General features: G+C 39.6%; 1 protein-coding gene across 22 annotated transcripts in view; it reads left to right on the top strand.

Annotated features, from left to right (window-relative positions):
- Window positions 1-12463, top strand: part of GPHN (gephyrin) — a 590200-nt gene that overhangs the window by 531911 nt on the left and 45826 nt on the right. For all 22 annotated transcript variants that reach the window (XM_073348373.1, XM_073348352.1, XM_073348355.1 and 19 more), the window contains 3 exons: window positions 1606-1664; window positions 1884-2037; window positions 4194-4315. In XM_073348373.1, coding sequence (XP_073204474.1) covers window positions 1606-1664; window positions 1884-2037; window positions 4194-4315 — 335 coding nt within the window. The remainder of the gene's footprint in view (window positions 1-1605; window positions 1665-1883; window positions 2038-4193; window positions 4316-12463) is intronic.

Here is a 12463-nt window from a genome sequence, read left to right on the forward strand (position 1 = left end):
GTTATCTTTTCCAACTACTATGGAGTCTTATCCCAGCTGGGATTCTGTGTTGTCAAAAGAATGGAGGGACAGTGCTGCTCACTCCACCCTTCATGCCTTCAGGTTGGGGGGGAACTTGAGGGCACCCAGGATGCAAGCATGATCCCAATGAATACTGCTAGACAAAAGAACCCAATCTCACAAACATGGGGCACATGCACACCAGAAATGCAATCCATGTGGACAATACATCTTGAAGAACCACAGTTACTATGAGGTAAGTAATTATCCATTGTCAGCAGATTAAGATTGCATTATCATAACTCTTAATTTATTGGTTTTCAGAAGTTTACATATAGCCAATCTCCATATTTTGGAAGAGTACAAGACATCACAGGGAAACCTTAACTCTGCAGCAGTGTTTTTGAGTGTTTAATTTAAACCAAAATCCTTTCTGCTTCTCTTTGATGTCTGTCCTGATGAAAATGCCCAATTTTCTGGCACTTTTTTAGAAAAGTAAAGGGTAATCACAGTGTGCTGTCCAATATTGTCTTACTCTACAAAACAGGTTCTAATGTTCCACATGGCAAGGTAGGTATTTCTGAACACATAATGGCTTGCCATGTTTGCCTGCATTGTAAAACAAGTGTCTAACTCATGGCATTGGGGTGCCTCAAGTACAAAAGGTGCTAATACAAAAATAAAATTCTTCTCCATTCTCAGCACAGTACAAATTCAGTGCTGACAACCTACCACTTTCTCACAGCTGAGCATTTTTATCATCCGCCCACTTGCAAAGCTTATAAAATTAAATATTTATACATATCGTGTAGTCTATAAATTAAACTGCCCCAGTGGATTTATTGGCATCAAGCAAATCACCAGAGCATTGAAATCCTGTGTATGTGAACACAAAAATTCTATCAGAAAGCAGAGCTCAGGCTTTCCTACCACTGTCTTGTTCACAGTACATAAACATGACATATTAATCGCTCACTGATGTTCTGAAGAGGAGTAAAGGTTCTTGCACTACAGAAATTCCAAATAACCCCACCGAAATTTGGGCACACGAGTGGTTGCTACGGTGGGTTTTTTCTTATTACTTATCTGTTGGCGTAGTGCCATATGCTTTACGATGCTGATTGATTTTCTCCCGGGAGAGGCTACTTCTAAAATATTGCTCGAACACAGCAGGTTGACTGAGAAAAGGGGAAGGAATCCCTGTGGTAAATAAGATCAACACACACCCCAAGGATATTGTATGGGGAAGACACATAAACAAAGCAGTCAAAAAAAAGCAAGGCAAAACTATGTATTCAGTGCAGGTTCCTTCTTAGTAAGCTCAGCTGGAAAGTAATTATTTTAAACTCTTTAAATTAGAGCACACATTGTAATACACTCATGATCAGCAGATCAAGAGAAACGAGAGGATGCTTGAACCATAATATGACAGAGTAATCGCTGCTGTGACGAGATCAGACTGTGGCATGGCCATTTTGTGAACCATTAAGAAACAGTGCAGACTGGTGAGAAATAAAAGCTGATTAATTTTGTTTGGTTAACACATCTGGAATTGTGTGACTTTTTTGTTGTTTTTTGTTTGTTTGTTTGTTTTTAAAAAAACAGGGCACTGAAGAGCTAGAAGTACGAATTCTGGTGCAGGCTCGACCAGGCCAAGATATCAGGTCTGTAAATAACCTAGTTTTAAAATACTCTAATATTTCTTTAGAGAATATAATGGATAGTGCATTTTATAGTCATTATTTTACCATAAACAGCACTGAAATTTTGAATTTATGACCAGGGTACAGATGCACACTCCTCACTTGGAGCTTGACCAGGAAACGAGAGTCATTTTGAATTATATTCTGTTTTTTTTTCTTTTTTTATGATATGGTTTTCAGACCTATAGGACACGACATTAAAAGAGGTGAATGCGTGCTGGCTAAGGGAACCCACATGGGTCCATCGGAGATTGGTCTCTTAGCAACTGTTGGGGTAACGGAAGTAGAAGTTAACAAGTTTCCAGTCGTTGCAGTCATGTCAACAGGGAATGAGGTAAGAAAAATATCTTTAAACTCAAGACTTTTTAAATTTCTTTCTTCTGCAGGCACAGGAATAGTATTTTGGATAGTAATTCCCATCCTAATTCCAATTGGGCCTGTTTAAGTGGTGCTGAGCACCTAAGGATCAGGGAAGCAGTTCGCATGTCTATGCATAAAAGCTCCTTAACCCTCTACACACAGGTCCCAAAAGAGATGATGCCTACTCTTAGCAGGTATATATTGTAGGAAGGAGCTGTGCATGAGACTGGTCTCTGCCAGAATATCTTCTTTAGCATATGATACAAAACTGTACTCCTACACGTTTTCTTTGCAGAGGCTTCAAATGCACTATAAAACCCAAATCCTCAGTAAAACTAGATGTTATTTCTTCTAGTATGTTCACAGAAATATAAACAGCACCCAACTGGCCTGTAATTGTTCTCTTATTTCTAATATTCTTTGCAAAATTTTCAAAATTAGAAACATGAATGTTAAAGGATTTATGAAAGACAAGGTGGGTAAGGTAATATCTTAGTTGGTTCAATAAAAGATATTACCTCACCCATCTTGTCTCTCTAATATCCTGGGACCAACATGGCTACAACAACACAGCATTCAAAGGATTTACACTAATACCAGGGGAATTTTTAAACAGCTGGTTTAGGTACTTGTGGGCAATAGCCCTGTGTGGAAGATGAGGCATTTGGACCAATTTCTATAAAAGACAACTTATATCTTTAATTGAATTAAAAGTCCTCATCTTTACCAACTAGAAAATCACTTTTATTATTGTAGCAACTGTGCTGTATTTAAAAAATCCAGTTACCTCAAACATGCATTTTGACCTAACATCTTGACTGTGCTCTTCTGAGGCAAACCTTTTGAACCCCCTGGCAGTATTCTCATCCTATTGGAAGCCTTTGATGTGTTTAAGTTTTAAATCTTTGATGTGTAAAATAGAGCCATAAAAATAAAGCTCTGTTCACATTTGTCCAAACCATTTCTGATTGATGCACCCTGTTGAAATACTTAATGCTTACACAACCCCAATGAAAGTTATTCTGTGACGGCAGAATGCCAACCCAGCTTAGCCTGCAATCTGAACAGCTATCCTAAGATAGACAGGAGTAAGCTGGACAGTAGATACCTCCAGAGAAAGCCCAGGGTGTCCCAAGGAGTGGTGGTGATGAGTTAGTAAGTGAGACTCTTCCCTGTGAGCATCTTTTATATAACATTTTAAACCTAGATCCTGCCCACTTGTGTTCATTAAACTTCCTGTGAAACTTTTCACAAGAACGGGTATTAGTCACAGTCTTGTGACGTAGCCAAGTTCCAACCTGAGTTATTATATTCTTACTACCTAACATCCTCACTGCCATTTCCTTCATCTCCTGTCCTCAACAGCTGTGTTGCTGCATGCTGTTAATCAGCACTACGGTCCATCCCAAAGGCCAAGGTGTTTCAGACCTGGATGAAAGCATTCCTGTTGTAAAATGTGTCTGTATGTTTGTTAGATACTTTGGCATCCTTCAAGATGAAAGATGCTATGTAAATGTAAGATCATCATTATCATCATTGCCAGTTTTCTACCCCTTAAAAATAACACCATTTTTCATCTAAAATGGATGTTATGTTATGAATTACATGGTCGGCATTTGAAGCTGTGCTTAAGTTTTCATCTGTATGTTTCCACATTTAAAATGTATCTTTCAAAGTGAGTAGACACTAGACTTTATTATTCTTGGTCGCTGCCGCATCAACACAGATCCTTAAAGTTTCAGTAAGATCAGAACAAGCAGATCTATCCATCAACCTGGAAATAGTTACAAATTTAGAGTTTGTGATTTGATTTATACTGTATGAGGTTGGAAGCCTGGTACCGCATGAAAAGAGGGTTTGCAGGCATGAATGCATTGAAACAATTTAAGAGAGAGAATCCTAGAAAAATAAATTATTTTGCTCTACCAATGTCTCAGCCACATGTCTTTTTGGCTTAAATTGCTGCATAGTCTGAATTCACAGAACCTATTTACAGACACACACTGACTGACTTGTCATAGGTGTCTGTCAGCAGGAACCATATCCAACTTCAAAAGCAAGAAGTTTCCCATGAGCAAAGGCACATAACACTCTGAGGAGACTGATTGGTAATGTGGCTCTGTTTTATAGTTGTTGAATCCTGAGGATGACCTCTTACCAGGAAAGATCCGAGATAGTAACCGTTCAACTCTCCTAGCTACAATTCAAGAACACGGCTACCCAACAATCAACTTGGGAATTGTGGGAGATAAGTAAGTAGCACATGTTAATAAAGATTGCCATCTGTTGTCACTTCATGTTCATGTGGTGCAGTTTAACGTAGCAGTGGGGAAAGAAAACATTGCAGAAGCTGCATTCGCTAGCTCACTTCAAGTGCCACAGCATTGTGAGGGTGCTCATTTTGGAAGAGGAGTATTCTGTTATTTTTCTTCCCAGTATAGAGTTTAGCAAGCCACATCCTAGTAGTAAGAGGAATAGTCAGATAAGGATGTTTTTAATGAGAGATGTTTGTCTTGTTTAGTTTTCCTCCTGTTGTACAATTCTAGCATTGCCTCTACTCCCTGCAGTATGGGCTGAGTATAAATTGGGACAGGATAATAACACCAGCACTTGAATGGTGAAGTGTTTTGGTATCTATTCATGCAGCCTCATCCTGGATTGAAACTCACTGTATTTAATAAGGCAAGAACCTGCATCTGGGGAATATATTCTACAGAAATGCCAGTTCCTGATCTTTAAGAAGGTGTCTGGCACACAGTTTATTTTCCATATTAAGATTAATTTAGAGGTTAACTTTTTGTCAGATTTCTTGAATCACTGTCTTTTGGACAAGGCCCCACTCTTGACTGTGGGGTATTGCTAAAACAGAATTCCAGAAATGCATTCGAGGATGCACAAAGTTTTTCAGTGTTGTCCTCAAGTGAGCTCTCTGTTTTGACTCTTGTTATACTTCTGTGATCAAGTCATTTTATTCATCTGACAATAATTTCTCCTTGGTTCTAACTAGGAGTGAAAATGAGTTCTGCTTTTGAGAGCTCTAGCAGAAATGTTTGCAGCCTTTGGTGCAAAAGGTTCTCGATGTGCCAATGTGAAATCCAGAGCTTCCTTGTCAGGAGCACCAATTCTCAGGATGCAAGCTTGTGCCTCAGTACAAAAAGTGGTCCAGCTGTGCCAAGAGGACCACTGATACAGGACAAGAGGAATGCTCAGCTGGTACACAGTACTTTGTGGCAGCCTCATAGAAGATTATGACTGATCATGGTGGCTGAGTATATACTTAGTCTCTGGAATCATCAGCCCTGTCTCTGGACATGAATATGTATGTGGGAGGGGGAGTGAGAGAATCTGGAGATTTCAGTAAAAAGCTGTCTGAAATCAAATGCATGGGAGGATTCATCTGATGCCAAATACATATTCTGTATGGAGGAGCACCAAGAAGGTAACTCTTCATGGGATAATACCACCTTTCCCTAGTTTTTCCGACATAAATCCAAGATGGATGATTTTTAGTTTAATTACAATACTGTGCCCCAGAATCCAATGCTGTGCCTTTGGATTCATTCAAAATAAATGTTTACCAGTCTGTAATTACAACCCTTCAGATCACGTACTGCCAAGACTTCATAGTCAACAGTCAGATGAAATTATCAAAGAAAGACTTTACTCTGGTCAGTTTTCTTCATCCTTCCTGCAGTCTAATCCAGAAAGGTGAAGATTTAGCTTGGGCAGCTTTTGATGTGAGTGATATGATTTCAGAGACTACTGCCTAGAGGTGGATGCCCACAAGTTTGCTTTGCCGCAGATGTCTGAATGCCAGCAAGAGTTCCAGAGAGAGCCCAAGGATCTACCATACACTAGAGAGAATTTGTTTTGGGGATCAAATGGAACCTCACTGCAGAAGACAAAGAAAACAATGGCTGTATTGGGTTCTCTTGGACCTGTGTCTTCTCCTTTCGGTCCCTTGTTCAAGGGAGGAAACGGAAAGTCTCCACTTTAAAACCCAGGTGTCGCTTAATTTTTCTTTTAGCCCCATACTGTCCCAGACAGGTATGATTCTAAAATCTTTTGCCATTGGCTAAAGGAGATTCCATCAAACTGAGATTCTGACCTCAGATCATCATGCAAAACCATTGCGCCTCACTTAGTCCCAATCAAGAAGCCCTTGTCCTGTCAAGATAGAGCTTCATATGCACAGTGTGTCTGAGCAGGTGATTCATGTCCTGCTGCCATCATGGAAACCTTTTGCAAGGACCTATGATTCCAAATAGAAAAAAAATTTGCAATGTGATATAATTTGGCCCTGGGGAACCTCTTTACTTTTCAAGCACAAAAGTTGTTTGTCAGAACCTAGCTTAAAACAAAGTAAACTCTATCCAGGTATGTCTCACAGCTATTTAGGCCTCTCAGTCAAAGGTAAACAAGTGTCTCTGCAGCCCCTTACTCTCAAGTTCATGAAAGGCTTGACACATTTGAACTCTCCCCATTAAAAAGCCCCTTGCATCTTGGGATAATAATATGATCCTGACTAAGCTGATGAAGATCTGTTTCAACCACTGAGTTTGATACTTGGACAGTCATTTTTCTGGAGGCAGTCAGGCCCATCAAGAGAAATTCGGGGCCCCAGTACATCATGTTTGCTGTGTCCCTCCCACTTCAACCTACTTACAGGCATTTTGAGTGGGCCCCTGAGTACAGGACCCCAGTACAATTGTTCCCCCTTTTCTCCACTCTGATCAGCCCTGGAGGCAGTTTGTACAGCCTAAAGAATTAATGAGCTTCCAGATCTAGAGTGTGACTACTGAACTTATTTTTATTATTTGTTGCTGTGGACTCATCTGAGAGTCCTCACCAAGTAATGTTAGAATTCCACTTAAATGAGCCTATCGTCCTTATAACATTATTTCCACACCAAATGCCCATCCTTGGGGAGGCTTTTTCTGTATATTTGTCAAAATGTCTTTGGGGTTCTACTAGGGTCAAACAACTGGTTTTTTTTTAAACATTTTATGCTAATTCATGATGCAGTGCTGTTACCAAGAAGACAGTGTCTACATGGGTATTTGAGTGTGTTTCCTTTTGTAATGACATGGTCTGACTTAACCCTGGAAGGCCACGTCAAGGCACATTTGGTCCCAGGCAAGATTGTCACTACTGTCTGTTTCAGAGGCCTTGTTTAGAGTAGGATTTTGATGTGTTAGCTAACACATGTTAATAGCCTAATGTAGAGAAGGCAAATATACCTCTAATGTATTTAGTTGGTCTAGTTAAAGCCTAGGTTCCCTCATATCTAAAGTACAAGGGTTTATATATATATATCACATAATAAAATCCTGGGAGATATCTTTAGAGAGGGGAAATTCCATCTGCTTCTTTGAAGAGATTATTGTGACACAATTCTCCCTTAATGTTTTGGTAATTATATTCTTTTAGTGTTTCCCTGCTTACACCTAATTACTATTTTTTTTTCTTTTTCTGGGGCAAACTTTTTTAACTTGAATAATTTTTGAATGATCTTATCATCATGGGAGCTTCACTTCCTATGCAACTGAAGGAACTGATTGGAAGGATTAGAGGGCAACATTTATGTACTGCAGGGTGTGGCACATAACATGCAGTAGGGGGCATAGATCCTAATGTAACTCGTTAACGGTGCTCTCCAAGATCAGAATTCTTTAAGGGCTGTAGAAGTTCTGCCAACCTCATACTAAGGAGCTAAAAATCAAGTGTGAGAATCCTTTTAGAATGATATCTGCAGAGAAACAGTTTTACAGGTAAGTATTTTTCTCTTTCATCTCAATTCTCTGAACCATTCACAGGTGTTAATTTAACAAAATAGCTCATCCAGGTTAAGGATATTCCTGGTGGCAGCTACTTCATAGCCCAATACTGTATGGTGCACATATGCACATTCCAGTCAAATATTTGAAAGGATCAGGAGACACTTGAACATCATGATAGGCACTGTAGAGCACTTAGGAGCACTTTAAAATCAATGTTATCACATGTGCAATTTTCAATGGTCCACTCAGAATTGGACGTAAAGCCACACAGAGTACTTTGCCACTTACTCTATCTTTTTACTTTAAATCTATACCTACATTTTATTTATTTTCATTATTTCATTATTTATTTCAATGTTATTGTTAAAACAATTTCTGAGCTTCTCTCCATTGCTTGTGTCCATTCTCTTGGCCTACATATAAGGCTCGGTATGCAAAAATTCAAAATATCAATTCACAAAACATGTCTACCTGCAGTTAAAGTCCAGGAAGTCTGGAATACAAGAGAAGAAGGACCAGCCTGGAGAATGAAGTGGGGCTGAACCTAGGCTAAAAGCTAAGCCTCCCTCCCAATACATGAAACCATATTGTTTGAGGAGCAGACATTTCAAAAGTTATTCTGAGAGGTGAGGCAGAATGGAAAGAAATTCCTGCAAGACAAACCCAAACACAGACCCACACAGCAACAAAGCCCAGAAGCCTCGAATTCTTTACGTTTAGTTCTTGACCTGGTTTCCTACATCTCCAGTCCTCTGGTTTCCCAGATCCACTTCTTGCTAACATAGTCTAAGGGTGATGTTCATGCTGAAGGTGATACACAAATGTTATTTTTGACTATTTTCTTCTGCATGAACAGGGTCAAAACAGGTTTATAGTTGCATTTCATTTGCTCATAATCTATGAAATTGTAATCTGATTCTGTGGGAAACTATTATTAAAAATATGTGCATCTTTGCTTTGAGTAGCTGATCTCCATTAATTATTTATCATGGAATTTTTGTGTGTGTTTGCTGTTTTTAAAAGTTTTGTTCATGGCCTTCCTTGTATTTACTTTCTGTAAAAGTTGTATGGCTTAGCTCTGGGGAAATGTGCAATAAATTAGGCCAGTGTTGCAAAGGGGTTTTTTAACATAACCACGCTCCATTTTTAGAAGTTCTTCTGGGGGAGCCCCTTTAAAATAGTTTACTGATGGACCTCTGAATCTTAGCCTCTGTGCCTGGTGAGTTTTAATTTCCTTTCCTGTTGTTTACCTCTCTTGTTTACCTGCTGTTTACATGAGTAAATTTGCCCCATCTATGGGTTCTTTTCCAAACTCTGTTGTTTCCCCTGATGGTTTTACACTGTAGCAGCTGTGTAATGTTAATTGCTTTCATCTGTATTTTATCCTGCAATCATGAAGGTTCATAATGGAGAGAGAGGGAATTGCTACAGAATTTGACCAGACACTTCATAAACTTTACATTAAATGCGCCTAGTTGAGTTGCTAAAAAATATTGCACATATTTCTTATCAGAATAGTCATAAATTCACAGGCAGCCTGTCTTTCTTTTACTTTGTGTGAAGAATCAGCATATAGTTTTTTTTGTGTCAGAAGTAATTATTTCCAGACTGATGATATAGTTCTATAGTGACACATCGTTTGACATAAAGCTCCCAAGGGACATCTAAATCTTAAAAATCATCCTTGCTATTATGACAGCATCACTTTATGATATTGCCAGAACAAAAACTTTGAAAAAACTCCTTCTTTGTTTTAAAAAGGATACCAAGGCCTGACTCGTATCAGGATTTTAGAATACTTGAATGTTACGCTTGCCATCCAGGAGGTCTAAACCTTTTGTAGCTGTGTCTGATGCATATAATTACTAAATTTTAATTCACAGACCGTGAAGATCACTCAGGGGTGTGTGGGATATTTTAAGGCACCTGTCACTTTGGAATATATATCCCGCTGGGGTTAAGCATACATACAGAATGTGGCAGCAGAACTGTAGGATCTTGTCTGCACTAAATATTAGTCTGATGTCCACATAAGACAAAATTAAATAGATATTCCAACTAGTATGATATTTATGAGTATGATTAAACAAAGGCTACTACCATCTGTTAGACTTAGTGGGGAGGCAGGAATTCAAGTGCTGAGTTGTTAGTTTCTACAGAAGTGTCTTCATTTCTAGATCTGCTCAAGCAACATGCAGGTTTCAGAGTGGTAGCTGTGTTCATCTGTATCAGCAAAAACAATGAGGAGTTCTTGTGGCACCTTACAGGCTAACAAATTTATTTGGGCATAAGCTTTCGTGGGCTAGAACCCACTTCATCAGATGCATGGAGTGGAAAATACAGTAGTAGGTATAAATACACAGCACACGAAAAGATGGGAGTTGCCTTACCAAGTGTGAGGTCAGTCTAACGAGACCATTCAATTAACAGTAGGATACCAAGGGAGGAAAAATCACTTTTACAGTTGTAATGAAAGTGGCCCATTTCAAACAGCTGACAGGTTGGGGGGGCTGTCTGTAAGCAAGGGCTGGCGTGCCTCCGAAGGTCTCTGAGAGAAAGGGATCGTCCTTCAGGATAGGTTGTAGATCCTTGATGATGCACTGGAGAGGTTTTAGTTGGGGGCTGAAGGTGACGGCTAGTGGCGTTCTGTTACTTTCTTTGTTGGGCCTGTCCTTTAGTGGGTGACATCTGGGGACTCTTCTGGCTTTGTCAATCTGTTTCTTCACTTTAGCAGGTGGGTATTGTAGTTTTAAGAATGCTGGATAGAAATCCTGTAGGTGTTTGTCTGAGGGATTGGAGCAAATGCAGTTGTATCTTAGAGCTTGGCTGTAGACAATGGATTGTGTGATGTGGTGTGGATGAAAGCTGGAGGCATGTAGGTAAGTATAGCGGTCAGTAGGTTTCTGGTGTAGGGTGGTGTTTATGTGACCATTGCTTATTAGCACCGTAGTGTCCAGGAAGTGGATCTCTTGTGTGGACTGGTCCAGGCTGAGGTTGATGGTGGATGGAAATTGTTGAAATCCTGGTGGAATTTCTCAAGGGCTTCTTTTCCATGGGTCCAGATGATGAAGATGTCATCAGTGTAGTGCGAGTAGGGGCGTTAGGAGACGAGACCTGAGGAAGCGTTGTTCCAACCTGAAGCAAATACTAACTAGTAACCACACACCACACAACAAAAACACTAACCCAGGAACCTACCCTTGCAACAAAGCCCGTTGCCAACTCTGTCCACATATCTATTCAAGGGACACCATCATAGGACCTAATCACATCAGCCACCCCATCAGGGGCTCGTTCACCTACACATCTACCAATGTGATATATGCCATCATGTGCCAGCAATGCCCCTCTGCCATGTACATTGGCCAAACCGGACAGTCTCTATGCAAAAGAATAAATGGACATAAATCAGACGTCAAGAATGATAACATTCAAAAACCAGTCGGAGAACACTTCAACCTCCCTGGACACTCAATTACTGACCTAAAAGTGGCAATTCTTCAGCAAACAACCTTCAAAAACAGACTGCAACGAGAAACTGCAGAACTGGAATTAATTTGCAAACTGGACACCATTAAATTAAGCTTGAATAAAGACTGGGAGTGGATGGGTCATTACACAAACTAAAAACTATTTCCCCATGCTAATTTTCTCCCTACTGTTACTCACACCTTCTTGTCAACCGTTTGAAATGGGCCATCCTGATTATCACTACAAAAGTTTTTTTTTCTCCTGCTGATGATAGCTCACCTTAATTGATTTGTCTCGTTACAGTTGGTATGACAACCCCCATCTTTTCATGTTCTGTGTGTGTGTGTGTGTGTGTGTATATATATATAGAGAGAGATATATATAAAATATCTTCCTGTTATATTTTCCACTCCATGCATCTGATGAAATGGGTTTTATCCCACGAAAGCTTATGCCCAAATACATTTGTTAGTCTCTAAGGTGCCACAAGTACTCCTCATGCAAACAACATTGTTTTTATAGATTTCAGTCATAAGTTAAGGCATCCAGGGATACCCAAACCCAGTAATGGTTTGAAAAAATTTGAGGGTTCAAGGCTGTTTACAAGGGCTGTTACAAAGAGGATGGTGATCAGTTGTTCTCCATATCTGCTGAAGATAGGACAAGAAATAATCAGTTTAATCTGCAGCAAGGGAGATTTAGATTGAATATCAGGAAAATCTTTCTAACTATAAGAATAGTTAAGTGCTGGAACCGGCTTCTAAGGGAGTTTGTGAAATCCTTGTCATTGGAGGTTTTTAACAATACGTTAGAGGAACACCTGTAAGGGTGGTCTAGGTATACTTGGTCCTGCCTCAGTGCAAGGGCTGGACTAGATGACCTCTTGAGGTACCTTCCAACTCTACATTTTATGATTCTATGAGACATGGAGGCTCCCTCTTCCATTAAGCCCCATCAACCAGAACATTCTCCTTTCCAAGTGTAAATGTTTTGTAGACAACACAACTTTTTCATGATCATTAGACCAAACTTCATTGCAAATGTCACTCTGATGTCATCCCTTCCTCTCTGTTTATGTGACAACCCATCTTGTTTTAATGTGTGTACTTGAACCTGAAAGCACAGAGCAACATCTAAAGGTGAGAAATA

The sequence above is a fragment of the Lepidochelys kempii genome, chromosome 6, assembly GCF_965140265.1.
Source record: "Lepidochelys kempii isolate rLepKem1 chromosome 6, rLepKem1.hap2, whole genome shotgun sequence".
NCBI lineage: Eukaryota > Metazoa > Chordata > Testudines > Cheloniidae > Lepidochelys > Lepidochelys kempii.